This window comes from Mesoplodon bidens (assembly GCF_964165515.1).
Source record: "Mesoplodon bidens genome assembly, chromosome: 10".
NCBI classification, from domain to species: domain Eukaryota; kingdom Metazoa; phylum Chordata; class Mammalia; order Artiodactyla; family Ziphiidae; genus Mesoplodon; species Mesoplodon bidens.
Window position 1 is genome coordinate 14846002 of NC_138172.1, and position 15505 is coordinate 14861506.

The following is a 15505-nucleotide window of genomic DNA, read 5'->3' on the forward strand; positions in this document are numbered from 1 at the left end:
TAATAGTTGCAGAGAAGATTGGCAAAAAGATTTTTTTTTGACCAAAATGTCAAAAAAAACTTTGTGAAGTAATTCCGTTCCCAGATTTATTTGTCGTACAAAAATAAAGGCCACACACATTGCTAACACTTTGTAATAATTACCTGAGAATTGTTCATGAAACCTCTTCCTTGGGAGAATTCAGAATTGATTTTAAAGTTAAACTTTGCTCTAAGAAATGGCTTACTGTATACAAGATTCATTAGATGTTTTCGCTGGTTCCTTTTTCCCTTCTTTTCTTTTTCTTTGCCAGAAAGCACTTTTTTTGCCATTTTTATTACCGAACTGATAGAAAAGTGAGTTGAGAAGAACATCAAGTACATGGATATATTACTGGGTACAAATATTTCTTGTCCCAACTTGATTCAGAGATAAAACGCAGCATGCTTTACAATAGCTTACATTTTTAAAGAACCCTGAGGATAAACAAATGATTTTATTTTATTTCCAACTAGGGTGAAATCTTAATTTACTGAATTAAATTGCCTGGAGCATATAAAAAATGGACATCTTAGCTATGGAAACTACAATTTCTTTCATATTGACCATCATCATCAAGAGAATTATTTATACTCTCCATTTAAGTCACTTAAAAGCCACAGTAGTGACAACTCCATGCATTAATTTGGCACCTTCTGAATGTGTGTAATCATGTGTGGACTTTAAAATTCCAAAGTGTTTAAAATGTTTTATTAATGTACCATAGATATTTACAAGATTTTCATAATATACATTTTTTCTTTCCAAACAAGTCAGTTTTAAGAATGTATCTTGTAACAGGGGCTGGAGAGCTTATTTACAGAATGATTTGCTTTCAAAAAAACTCAAAGATTTATTGTTTTCTTCATCATATAAGAGGCTGAATACCAAACAGTAAAAAATCATGATGACAATTGACAGGAAATGGATGCTAGGTTCTATGACTGAAACTCCTCTGGAACTCAAACCTGCAAAATATAAAAATGAAACAAAATGTCTTGAGAAAAAGTAAAATTACTTGTTAGATTAATTCTTCATGAACTAAAATGCATACTGTTATTTCTCTTTTAATAACACATTTTAGTACCCTTGTTTCACTTATATTGGATTTAATTTTAGGAAGTGTATTTAACTCTCTGTCTTAGGATATCTGTTTTAAATATAAAAGTAAAAAAGAAAAATGCCTAAAATTGGCCAAGTCTGACTACAGGGCAGAGTAGGATTGGCTAACGTGGCGGCTGATGACTTATACTCAGTCACAGCTTCAGGTAGATGCGTGAGCGATTCTTCTAAAGCAGAAATAATAAATTATTATTACATGCTAAATATGACTGATTGGTGTTACCTGCTTAGGACATCATATTGAGAGGATTTGAAAGTGCTGACTCAGCTCAGTATGAATGTCATAATCGATTAGTGATGTCCGCCATGAAGATGGGAAGAGAGTTGTTATGTACATGTGCTTCATTTTTGCTATCCTTGCTCTCAGAAGCCTCCAAGTAAGTACCCATGGAAAAACTTTCTCATTTTTGTGCCAATAGAATGAAGCATATACCAATGACACACAGTTGTGAGGGTTTGTTTTTTTTTTAGATTCAAATGAGGAAATATAAAACTGTTTGTGATATATAAGCACGTTGTAAATCTGAGGTATTAAAGAAAGTTGACTTATCACCTCTTGCTCACAATTGAAAAATGGAACCATAGACCTTTTATTTTTTCACCCAACATTTAAACAAGAATGGGAAAGATTCATAGAGCCCAGATTTCATGCTGGCATCTGTCTGGATTCAAAATCTACAATAGGAATGGTGATTCAACTTACTTGACATTTTTGGAATCCTAATTTCCTCACTGCTGCTTCCATCCCCACCATCACTAACTGTTCTTATTTCAATCAAGTAATCCTCTTCAAATGGAACCAGAAGCTCAGCAGATGTGTTGTTTGTTTCCAAAATATGAGTTTTACTCTGTCTGTTTTGCCGGTACAGAATCTGAATAAAATGGTGAATCAAGTTAAATGGACATGTTGCTTATCTAAGGTTCAGAAACTCTTATGGAACACTATAACACTGCGAGCATTATACATGCTGTAATCCTTGGATGGAAATATCTGGTCTGTGCCTTTTCTTTAAATTTAGTTGTTAAGAGAAAGATTTCCTTTTTGGCCAGTGCTTCTGAAATGAGAATAGATTTATCTCTATTAATTAAATAGCTTGAGGCCATTATCTTTGGAGCTTGCCGTGAAAAGTTACTGGTTAGTTTGGACCCATTTCAGTTGTCTGAATACTATATGCATTTGCTAGGAGAGGATGTTCATTACCACTGATGGAAATGGTTTGCTCTGGGTGTTTGACTATACTCTTGGCGGAGTCCTTTTATGTTGTTAAAAGATGATATCCTACTGTAGCCTAAGTTCTAGAAATTCTATTTGAATATACTTTTTGACCTCATATTCATCTCACAGTTACTATCTACATACACCATCATTTTTTGATGGCAAAGGGAGTCACTTGAAAAAAGAATGTTGCATACTATAAAGTTTTATTTCTTAATGCTCCATGACACATTCTGACCTCACAATATAAAATTTTCCATGAAGAATTTAAAAGCAGCAATGCCAAGTATTTTCAGAACATTGGGAAAAAAAGATTCCTATATTTCCATGTGCATAAAATTTGTTTCTTATTTGGTTCTGACATTTCTGTTTCCTTAGTAAGTTAATTGATATGGTTAAAAGAAAAACAGAATACTCACCTTGTAGCCCAATACTTCAGACTCATTTTCCATGGTTTTTACATGCTCCCAATTTAGGCATAATTTAGAGTTTGTCAGCTTCCAGGCGATGTTAGCTGGTGGTTGGCTTGGAGCTTTAAAAAGATAATCAAAGATCCAAATGAATGTAAATTAGCTCATGGTTACTGTATGACCCTTCGACATGAAAAGGGAAAATAAATCGTGTATAATTAGCATAGAAGGAGCTAAAATGTTTTCAGTGTCTTTTGAAATATCATATTAATTCTAATCAGAATAAGCAAATTCATTCAAATTCCGGTCATTTGGAAATATCTCTGTGACAAACTTATGAATTAATAATGGCGTGCTGGATGTCCAGTATTAATCTATTAATCACTGCTGTTGAATTTGTTTACTTTACTATATATGAATAGAGGGAGGGCTCCTTTATCTAGTGTTTAATTTGTCCATCAATCAATAAGCATCTCAGACAAACTCAGGCAGCAAACTTTTTACATATATCAACACAAAGGTATTCATTCCTAGTAGTCCTTTACTTAATAATCGTGTACTAGTTAGGACTTTCACTGTAAGTAATACAACCAACTCAAGGTGTTTTAAAACAAAATATTAGGAATATACTGTGAAGGATATAGGGGTCTGTCTTAGAATTCATGGTAGAATGCAGCAGAGCCTCAGAAGGTACAAAAAATGTCCAAAAGCCAAGAAGTTCCTCTCTGTACCTCTCACGGTAGTTTTTGCTACATGCTCATCTTGCCATAGACCATCTCTTTGTTCTTCTCAGTGTGTGTGGCAGAAATCATGGCTGCTCACCTACACCTGAGGTTTGAAATTTCCTCTGTTCAGAGATAGTCCAAGCTAGAATTTCCAAGTGAAAGCTGATGATTGGCTTAATTTGGCCATATTCTATCTTAGCCCAATCAATTGTGGCTAGACAGTGAGAAAGATACATGTCACTTAATATAGATAGAGCTGGTAGGAACCCTGAAGAGGGAAAATTACAAACTGGATGATCATCCCAAAAGGTGTCACTCTAAATCCAAACTGTGCTTTTAGTTCTCTGAAATTAATGTTTTCTGGGAGAAAGGTAGTGAGAAGTAAGGGAAGACGTATTTAGAATCAGCCTTCTAAATTAATGGATCTTGTCCAACTGAAAAATTTTACATGCAAGCAAACTAGAGTCCAGGTTGGAAATCTACATCTTCAAAAGCATGCAGCTAATGAGTGGCTGATCCCAGTCAGAATCCTGGTCTCTTGATTTTTAATCTAGTTTTTCTCCATGGCAGCACACTGCTTCTCAAAGATTTGAGTCCACATGATTATTTTTGAGATTTAAGAAACTGGAGACATTAAAAATAATTCAGCTGGATGGCAGAGGCAAAGATTAAACTACCCATCAAGATGTTTTTGGCACCTTATTTGAATTTGTGAGGCTGAATGAGCATAATATTTAACTCATTATAACGCTGATGGAAATAGAAATGATTTCTTTTGGAGTTTTGACTCAACTGCTATTTAATGTCTTATGTGCCACTGGAAGAATCACAGGGTGTCCAACATTGCATTATGATACATCTACTTGCCTTCGCCAAGCCCTGGGATATCATTCACCCAGTCACTTACACCTCATTTGGGATGTAGTGGAGAGATAAATGTTTCCCCTATGCTCTCATGGGACTCAGTTCATATTTTATTATGAATTTATCACATTGAATTATAGCTGTTCGTGCTCTGTGTTTATTTAAATTTACTGAGGACATATGCCTTGTTCAACTCTGTATTCCATCATCTAGCATGGTGCTTGGCACGTAGGAGGAGGCATATATTTCATATATGTTGAATAAATGACTGTGTAATAGATGGCTAAAGAAAAACTACTTGGCGTCCTGTGTGATTTTCTTGGGTCATATTAATTATGTACTGGGCTGTGGGAAGATCCATAGGTGACACAGTGTGGCCAGTCCATTCATTATGCTGTCCTATAATCAAGGCCAATTGACATGGCCAAACCTATAACAATCCACCTGAATTTATAAGACGAACATGCCAATTGGATCAACCATGCCCTAGTACATTTCTTGGCAATATAAACCCAGTCATAATAAAAAGACAGAGTTTTGCGCTTGGTAAGAACTCAGTGAATGATTGTCAATATGTTTATTTATGAAGGACTGATGGCAATGATTATAGTTTTGTAACTATTTTCCCTCAACTTATCCCAAAGTGCCTTTTCTTTCTCAGCTATAAAAGAGATAATATAAAAATTCTCATAAGATACCACAGTTTTAATATCTAATATACTCTTGTGACTCATTTCTTTTACTTTGTTCTTTAAAACAAAGTGCTAACATTAACAACATCATACAATCAATTCAACAAAAATATAAATTCAATCCTTTGATGTCACTGGCAGTGATGAATTCTGAAGGTTTCATCTATTGCTGTGCCCTTTCTGTTTGTTTGCATGTTTAGATAAAAAGTACTACTTTTAACACTATGAATCCATTGATGAAGTGCCAGACTGAGAGACAGAAGAACTGACTTCTCCTAACTATATGGTAGTGATTGTGTCTCTGATACTGGAACATTTGCATTTATTTCCGCATCTACCAAAGCAGAAGTAAGGCTTTCCATGGACATAAAATGAGAAACATTCTGTCAGGAATGAACTCACGGTATGAATGGCCAGTCGTGTGGATTATTTGGAATGCTTTACCTCTCATGCTATCTGGGATGTGTGAAGAGTTGGGCTTTGAAGTCAGAGAGACCTGAATCTGTATCCAGTCTCTTCCAAGAGGCCTGGTTTTCCAATCTTTGGAATGAGACTAAAATATTCTAGTTATAAGAGTTTTAGCTTCCATGAAATAAAATAGGAAATATTGCTATCTTGGTTAGTGGTGCAAACTAAATAGCTCAGTAACTGTTAATTCTCTTCGTGGGAGTAGCAGTTCTTCACTGTGGCATTATGACATAATCAGTTTTTCCGTTGTGTTCAATGTGGTTTGCTACTAATAACAGAATTCCAAAGTTTGCAAAAGATTCACTTCTTAAATATAATTAAGGTATACTCAAGATTTTCCCTTAATAATTTTGCTCTTACTTGGGTTCTTTATGTGCTTTTTGAAAGGCAGATAAAGTGGTGAAGTCTCAGCTAATTTTCTGGGAAGTTCTCATAGTCTGTAGCTTTTCATATCTTTGTCCATGAGCGTGACTCCAATGCCAATGCCTTGTGTCTAGTATTTTTTTTTTAAGTTTCTAAAATGTGCTTCAAAAGGCCTTCATCTTATTAAGAACGCCTTTAACAGCTCTGGTTTCATGAATTTGATGTATTTGCTTAAACTGGATTGCAAATATCTATGATGAAATTGAAATTTGTATTACCTAGGAAAAACAAAACACTGTCATGTGGACAATGTAAAACACATGCCATGGATGTTTGTACCTACTTGGTACAAGTACCAAGTACCTACTCAACAAACAAGTACTTTTCTAGTTTACTGGAAGAATTTTGCAGGCAATTTCCAAAGACTAAATAATTTTCTATTAATCAAATGACAGAGCAACATTAAACTAGCCCTCTGCAGCTCTAATGGCTTCCCTGTGATCAATTTTTCTGTAGATGGCATTTATATTCCACTGTAATTCACACTGTGAATTCAATTCAAAAACAACTTCTTATGTTACACTTCTAAGTAACAGCATGGGGTTGACATTTGGGAAAGAGAGAAAGAACATAAGTGCAAGATGAAATAAAAGCTTAATGCTTCCTTTATGTCTAAATATGGATTGATTGCATTATTTACAGCAAGAAAAATCCAGTACAGAGTGCTAGTCAGTCGACGTCCGGGGCCAAATTGAACCAAAATTTGCAAACACTTTCTGTTACTGGCTCTGAATACTTCTGTCTACATAAGCAGTGCTTTTTCCTCTTGGAATTGATGTAAATATTTTTCTCCCTTTGGTTGTAAACCTAAATTCCATTTAAGCGAAGTCTGTGGGGATCACAATATATTTGTACTTGCAGTGCTCCTCAGTTGTCTTTTGGAAAGATATAATTTTTAGTAAGCTACAATACTTAATGTTAAACCACTGATATTTACTTCAAAAAAACCTGTAAGGCTATCAACATCACCAGCAACAATAATAACAAAGACTTCAGAAGCTTTGCATATGCTGTTCCTTCTGTTTGGAGGTCTCTTTGTCCACTAGCTCCTTTTTATCTTTTACGTCATATCAAAATATGTAGCCCTCCCCATATAGGTGTTCCTTATGTATATCTCAGCCTCTTATTTTCTTCATATTACTTTCCATAATTTTTGATTATTTCATTTCATTTTTTTTCTTGTTTTAAGTTGCCTCCCCACTAAAATAGCAATTGCCCAAAGGCAGGTATCATTCCTGTTTTAATCTCCATTAGGCACTGAACCCTGTGCATGGCTCATGGCAGGCACTATTTTCTTGAGTGATTAACTAATTCATCATGTTTCAAAAAAAAAGGCTCTGTCTTCTGTTTAGCGTACCCAATCAGAATAGGCAGAGATTTTGGTAAATGTGAGCTTTGCTTTCTCAGAATTTACAATGGATGATCAAATATCAAATGGAAAATCTAGACAGTGACAGTATGAATGTGTGATGGGTGCAGAATTTTTTGCTGTCACCACTATTCAGAGGTAATGTTGGTGTCATCTCAAGGACATGGAAAATCAAAGTTAGATCCAGGGATAGCACTTAGAATCAGAGCTATCTTCAATGTTTCATTAAAGCCATTTCTCATCTTTGCTTTGCCTGTCCTTCCTTCACCCTTGAAGAAAATTTCTGCAACAAATTTATGAAAAGAAAGAAAGTAGAAAGTAGATGGGCTTTCCTACTTTAAGAAATGCAAAGAAAATAAAATCACCTTTAAAGAAGAAATATAATAATATATGTTACTACACACTGAGCTCTCACTATATGGCTGCCTCTGGGTCACCTTGGTGTCTATTATATCCTTTAGTTCTCAGAGCAAACTCTAGAAGAAAGTACAGTCATCTCTGTTTTTCAGTTGAGAAAATGGGTTCTGAGTTATTAAATAATTAGACTTACCACACAGTTCATGGCTGGGCTGGGATTCATACCCAACTTTATTTCACTCTGAAGTTCTTTTCTAGCTATTTCCAATAATATTACACAATGGGCCAAAGTTATAGAATCACCCATTAAAACGCAAATATATTAAAAGGGAAATTTATAGATCAGTAGAAAAGATATTTGTCTGTTTATAGGCATGGTGGGACCACTACAAACTGGGAGAATGCGTGAAATTAGATAAGTGAATGTTAAACTTTAGAAGATCAGTAAGTCTGGTGCTGCGAGGGCTAGATGAGGAATGGGATGAAAAGAAATTTGGGGATAGACTGTGAAAGATCTTGTACACCTTTCTCTACTCTTTGTTCTCTGGAATAGAGGAGACAGTGAAATTTTGGAATTAGAAGAGAGTATGATTCCATTTTAGGGATAAAAATCTCAAGCCAGTTTGAGGTCTGGACTGAAGATTTGAGAGTCTGTAGGGAGAGAGACTATTTAGATGGTTAGAGATGAAGACTGCAAACTAGTACAATGTCCATGGGATCCAGAGATTCAGAGAGTCCATGTTCATAGTATGCCAGTCCAACAGATGCCACAGCAGAACCTTTTTTTTTTTTTTTTGGCGGTACGCGGGCCTCTCACCGTCGTGGCCTCTCCTGTTGCGGACACAGGCTCCGGACGCGCAGGCCCAGAGGCCACGGCTCACGGGCCCAGCCGCTCCTCGACATGTGAGATCCTCCCAGACCAGGGCATGAACCCGCGTCCCCTGCATCGGCAGGCGGACTCCCAACCACTCCGCCACCAGGGAAGCCCTGTTTTCTTGTATCTAGGAATTAAAGTAACATACTCCTTGATATGTTGTAATAATTGAGATAAGTATGTAGAACATTAACGCTGGGCTTGGGACATGAGTGCTCAGTATTTTGTAACTGTCATAGGCAGAATAAGGGCCTCCCAAACATGTCCAGATTCTAATCCCCAAAACCTGTGGATATGTTACTTGTTGCACATGTGATTATGTTAAGGATCTTGACGTGGATAAATAATCCTGGATTCTCTGGGTGGGTTCAGTGTAATTACAAGGATGCTGATGAAGGAAAAAAGGAGGCAAGAGAGCCAGAGTCAGAGGATATGTGAAGATAGAAGAGGAAGTCAGAGTCAGAGGAAGACTTGAGGATACCATGAGGCTGGTATTGAAGATAGAGGCAGGGGCCACAAGCCAAGGGGAGAAGGCTCTCTAAAAGACAGAAAATGCACGGAAACAAATGCTCTTCTAGAGGTTCCAAAAGGAACACAGCCCTTGCCCATATCTTGTTTTCCAGCCAGTGAAACTCATTTCTGACTTTTGACCTCTAGAAGTGTATGAGAACAAATTTATATTGTTTTAAACCACTAAGTTGTGGTAATTTGAATAGCAACAATAGGAGACTAAAGTAGTTTCTATTCTATTTTCATAATGTTAGTGATAAAAAATGTTGAAAGAATAAAATTAGAGGTTTTATTGGTATCCAAATACGAGATAGAGTCTTGTAGAACCTTATTCTCAAGTCCTTGTTGGATATTTTTTAAAAAATGCTGATGCACACAGGCTGGTGAGAGCCAAATTTAAGAAATATTGAAACAAGGTTTTCATGAAAGAGATTAGGAATTACAAGGGTTTTTGTGTGTTTGATTGAATCAAAAAAGAAGGCGGATGCTAAAGAAACACTAAACTTCACTTTATACTTGACTCTCATCTCACTCTTCTCTCAGCAGATACATTCTAGCACTGTATCTTGATAAAATTACTCCCTGTTAATTAAAGTGTTTTCAAAGGATATGTCTCCTACTCTTTGATAAGGCTGATCTCATGTGAACACTCAGACAAACCACCAACAATGTTCTTGGCATTTAATCCAAATTTCAGTCAAGCCCATTTGTAGGACCAAGTGGGTCAACTGAGCAAACCTGATGCTACTCTGTCTAAAACAAGTTTTCTGCTTAAACACATAGAGTAGGTTAGCACAAACTATCACATGGTTAATTTAGGTTGCATGGAAAATCAAACTAGCAAATTCAAGTTAATGGAAAAAAATTATTTGTAAGGTTATATGTATATATGTATGTATGTATGTTTTTACAGGTGTCCCTCTGTATCTGCGTATCTCTGGGTTCCACACTGGCAGATTCAACCAAGTTAGGACTGAAAATATTTGAAAAAAATTCCAGAAAGTTCCAAAAACTTGAATTTGCTAACAACTATTTACATAGCATTTACATTGTATTTGCAACTAGTTACATAACATTTATTGTTTTAGGTATGATAAGTAATCTAGAGATGATTTAAATTATATGGAGGATGTATGTAGGGTGTATGCAAACCCTGTGCCGTTTTACATAAGGGACTTGGGCATCTGTGGATGTTCCTGGAACCAATCCCTCTAGGCTACTGAAGGACAATTGTATATGTGTGTGTGTATATATAGATGTATATACATGGTCTCCTATGTATATCATGCATATATCTATATCTCTATATCTTTTTGATAATTAAGTTTATTGTTCAGGTCTCAGCCCACCTTAAACTGGTTAATGGAATCGCATGTAATATGAGTCAGCTTGAGTGTTACATCAACAACTACACTAAAATGTCTGTCAGTTTGTCACAGATCTGTCAGATCTGTGAGGTTTTTTTGATACTATCTTTACGCATTTCTAATCACCCTTGATTTTGCCTGAGATAGAAACTAAATTACATACAAGAGTTTCTGTGAGTTTGGCATCTCTCAATCAGCTAGAAGGAAATGTCTGGGCAAATTTAAAACCACTGATTGATTGGAGATTTCAGTCAGATTTTCAGATTAACTGAGAGAGGCTAGACTCCAGAAGGACCATGGAAGCAAATCGTTCATACAGGTATATGGCAATGACTTCATCAACTTAGTCAAAATGGAGTAAAACAGGAAGAGGAATAGAACCATGTCTCTAGCTAGTCAGTTCTAGAAGATCACTCATGACGTCATCTTTATCAAACTAGGGGATTGAAGGAGAGCTGGTTTAAGAGTTTTTGATCCACATGTACTCTTCCCTTAAAATGGACTGGCACTAGAGAGTTTTTGTTCATCTGTTTCCTGCTTAGCAGTTCCACAGTACTTTGTATTTTCCAATGTGCTCCTATAATCAGAACCTCGTTTGTGTCTCATTAATAATTTGAGAAAATAGTGAGGGCAGAGAAAATTTCCATTTGACAGTTAAGAAAATTAAGGCAGAAAAATGGAATGTCTTGTCCTGTATCAGGTCATGAGTCGCTGACATACCCAGAATTAGAACACAAATCTCTGGCTACTGGCTGGTGATATGAATACAAGTGGATAATGCACTCTGTAATCAAAGACCTATTAACTGAGATGATCCCTAAGTTCTTTTTGGACATGAAAAGTATGTATATAGAAAAAAAACTTTGTATCACTTGATTTTCAAACTTTTTTAAACCACCTATTCTTTCCCAATACACAGGAAAAAACGAATGCAGTATTTAAAGACAAGCTCTATTTTTTCCTGTCGGTTAGTAGCAGTGAATTCATGTCTTAGTCTTTCTCAGAATTCAGCAACTAGATTTGTTACTCTTTTTCACTGGGATTTAGAGACCAAAGAATGTGTTTTAAAAAGCCTGTTAACACAATTTATGTTCATCTACAATATACAAGAAATATGTAAATATTATACAATTATAAAAAATTACAAATTGCAGCTCTTACTAAGTCACATCTGATCAGTTTGCTATTTACTACTTTGCTTCATATTATGGAATATTTGTGCAATACCAGACTCACTCACAGGACAAATGCAGCAACAATCAACTCTTCATCCTTTATTTAGTAGGTCCTGTCTGTGTGAAAGATATTTAGCTTATTGTTAAGGGAGATAAAAAGAAGCACAAAAGTTAATTCTTGGATTTCAGGGGCTACCAAGTAATTTGCAGTGATAAAATATCATAGAAGGAAAGATCTAGGTATCTGACAGTGCAAGGATCACATCAAGACTCAAATGGTAAACCAAACCAACAAAAACAAACAAAAAATCATTGACTAAGCATTTACTAAAGTATGTACTGGACACTTCCTATTAATTATCACTTTTAATCTTGAACAAAACCCAGTGAGAAAATAGGTACTATTTTTCCTTCATTTTACAGATGAGGATCTTGAGACTGAAAGATTAAGTAACCACTTAACATTCCAAGGATGGGAGGTCAGGTTATGAACTCAAGTTGGAAGAGGGCATTGGAGCCATTATATTCTCTGTCTTTCATTTATACTGAAAATATTTTCTCTTTTGCAATTCCAAAAAGATCAGAACAGTTCATTTTGATTGTTACCAGAAAGTTTCAACAATTATCCAGATTTAAGGGACAAACCCACTTGACTAAATAAAGTGATCAGTAAAATGATGAGGTGGTAAGAATGAAATGGACATTGAGCAAAGGAATGTTTCCAACTGTAGGTGAATCTTGGTCCCTGCAATGTGATATATACTTACGAGACTTCTTGGTGGTCCCATTGACTGGGGGGCTTGAGGGCCCTGTCCCAGCAGTGTTGTAAGCTCTCACGGAAGCAAAGTAGACGGTGTTAGCTTTCAGCCCTGTGATGTTTTTGGTTGTGACATTTCCACTGACCCTAATTTTACCAATCACGGATTCTTTGGAGTCATCTGTCCAGTATAAGACCTGATCATTAAAAGCAAACAACAAAAAAATTTATTGTTTCCTAACAACTGTCAACCACAGTGGCATATGGGAAGAAGTCAGAAACATAAATGAGAGAATATTTTCCAATTAAAATGGTTATACAATAATAACAAAGTAATCAAAGTCCAAAATTTATAGGGAAGAAATAAAAAAAAGAATACAAATTCACAATGGAAATTAGAGAACCTAGGTTTTTTTAGATTACCACAATAAAATATTTCATGAAATATCTAAAGGTTGACAGCTTTAACAAAGGGTATACAATATGTCAGAAAAAAATAAGATTCATACTATCAATCAAAGACTTACATTATGTTTTACTATTGACATTTCCTGGAGAGTTTTTTAAATCACAGATGAATTAATAATTCAACTACTGAGGCCTTCCTGTGCATTAGCACTGTTTTAGGCACATTGGAAAAGGCAAGAGAGAATAAAGCGTAGTGCCTGCCTTTGAACTTCTTATAATCTAGTTAAGATATTAGAGTACATATGTAAAAAGAAGGCAGAGAATGCATCCCAAAAAAGTGATATGGAAATAAATGCTAAAAGAATTTGAAGAAAGATAGTATCAGGGAGTGATCAGAGAAGGGTTCAAAGAGCAGGGGAGACTAGAGATGAGCTTTGAGAAATAAATAGGGTTCAGATAAGAAGTAAGGCATTCTAGAATTGGAGTGGCAGAGGCGTCTATCTGTTACCGTATGAGTAGAACTTTCTGTTTGGACAAGAGGGTTCAGATAAAAAGAAAAGAAAAAAAGAACAGTACAAGGCAAAATCATAATTTTATTCTAACTCCAAAATAAAGTAAACCTTGTAACTCATTTTGTGAATCATTAGATTTACAAGTCAAAGGAACAATAAGTGATTAATAAGTCTCATCCCTTAACTTTGTGAAAATGAAGGCCCATAAATTCAAAGTGATTTGCTTCATTCTAGACAGACTATAAATGACAGATTAGGAGAATGTAGGCTTTTTCTTATCGCTTAACTGCTTTTTCCGAGATGACTAACTTTTTTCAAGTTATGCTCCAGTTCTTAGAGCAGGTTTCCCAGTGAGACTCTTCTATGGTTTAAGATCACTGAAGATTAAATGTTTATTTCTCCCCAAAAAACAAACATGACTGGGCTTCCCTGGTGGCGCAGTGGTTGAGAGTCCGCCTGCCGATGCAGGGGACACGGGTTTGTGCCCCGGTCCGGGAGGATCCCACATGCCGCGGAGCGGCTGGGCCTGTGAGCTATGGCCACTGAGCCTGCGCGTCCAGAGCCTGTGCTCTGCACCGGGAGAGGCCACAACAGTGAGAGGCCCACGTACCGCAAAACAAAAAAAAAAAAAAAAAATGACTGCAATTTGGATAATTAAATAAGATAATCACCTGATTACTGTTTAAATGCTACCATTTGTTACTTTGCTTGCTTAAGATAACCTGGAAAGATCCCCTCCATTAATTCCTCTCTATAGCTTTAGACATATACTATCATATACTAAGAACTAGGTTAGTAGTACGGGACTGTTGAACAGAGCTATTGCTAGCTGGCATATTCATAGTAGAAAGTGAAATTAATGTGGATTACCTCATAGCCCAGAACTCTTCCAGTGTTTCTATTCCAGGCAATACCATTCCATGAAACCTCCATTTCCGAAGCAGAAAAACTTTGAACAGAAGTTCCCCTTGGGGCCAGTTGAGGTTCTACCATCCAGAGAAAGACACAACCATCTTCAGCAGAGTTGTTCATGAAAACAAATGCAAAATATACATACAGTCTCAAGGAGGAGCATTCCAGTGCTGACCACAACTTACCATCTTCCCCAGAGTAGACAATGGACGTGGTACTCAGGGCTCCTTCTCCTTTCTTATTATATACACCCACTTTGACTTCAAAGGGAGAGAGGGGGGTGATGCTTTCATTTCTGTAAACAAACCTTGACGATTCTACAAATGGTACTCTTTCCTTGGTCCATGTTGTTGAGCCAGCTGGCCGCAGCATGATGATGTATCCAAATTCCTCTCCATTCTGTAGTTCTTCTGGAATTGACTTGGGCAGAAGTGATCAATCACTGAGTATTTAGAAAAATGTATTGTACAGCTATTATAATGTGTATTGATTGTTTGGCATATCTTTTGTAGAGATAGCATGGATATTTACCCTGTTTAATTAAGTATTGAAAAAAAATACTTCTATTTGGAATGCCAATTAGAAAAATGATCCCAAGTTAAGATACTCAGATAAATAAATGAAAAATTTAAATGGAAATGTAAAACAGGTTTTACATGTTTATATATCCTTCCTGATTATTCCTAAATTGTAATAATAAAATGGTTTATAAGATTACAAGATTTTATAAGCTAAAACATAATTTTGATATAAAACTTTAAACTCAGCACAAAATTAACTTGTTAACTATTTCAAGGCTAGCCATGTTTTCCTTTCACATTTTCAACAAATTTTTGTAAAATACAGGTAATATAATCAATGTGTAATAATATTTGCTTTAAAACATATAGACTATTACTCAAACACAAACATATGAGACCATCCAGTATTTTTTGAAACATACATCTTCATTAGTCGTAGTATCAGTGTGCACTTTTCTTAACATTAATAAACAAACAACAAAAAGTTTGCTAAGTCCCAAAGAGACAAAATTCTTTGAGTCATTTAAAACTTAAATTTATTAAAATTACAAAACAAAAATAGATACAAGTTCCCCATTATAAATAATTAAAACATTATAAATAATCACATCAAGAAGTGAAAATGAATTAGTCCTCGAATTTAGACAAATATTCCAGCTATTTATAAGAAAGTTATATTTAAAAATGATAGAATTTATTTAGTTTTTCTAAAGGAAGATGCTTTTTATTTCTGAACATTTTCATGTAGACTAATAAAGGCATACCTGATAGGGCATAATGCTTGAGTCTCCCATGCACACAGCTT

General features: G+C 35.6%; 1 protein-coding gene across 1 annotated transcript in view; it reads right to left on the bottom strand.

Moving 5' to 3' along the window:
* Nucleotides 1-886: 886 nt before the first annotated feature.
* Nucleotides 887-15505, bottom strand: part of CNTN6 (contactin 6) — a gene marked incomplete at both ends in the record, with an annotated part of 245183 nt that continues 230564 nt past the window's right edge. Inside the window, 7 exon segments of the mRNA XM_081246253.1 lie at nt 887-909; nt 912-986; nt 1844-2012; nt 2776-2888; nt 12358-12544; nt 14138-14253; nt 14365-14599. Of these exon segments, the coding sequence (XP_081102379.1) occupies nt 887-909; nt 912-986; nt 1844-2012; nt 2776-2888; nt 12358-12544; nt 14138-14253; nt 14365-14599 (918 nt within the window).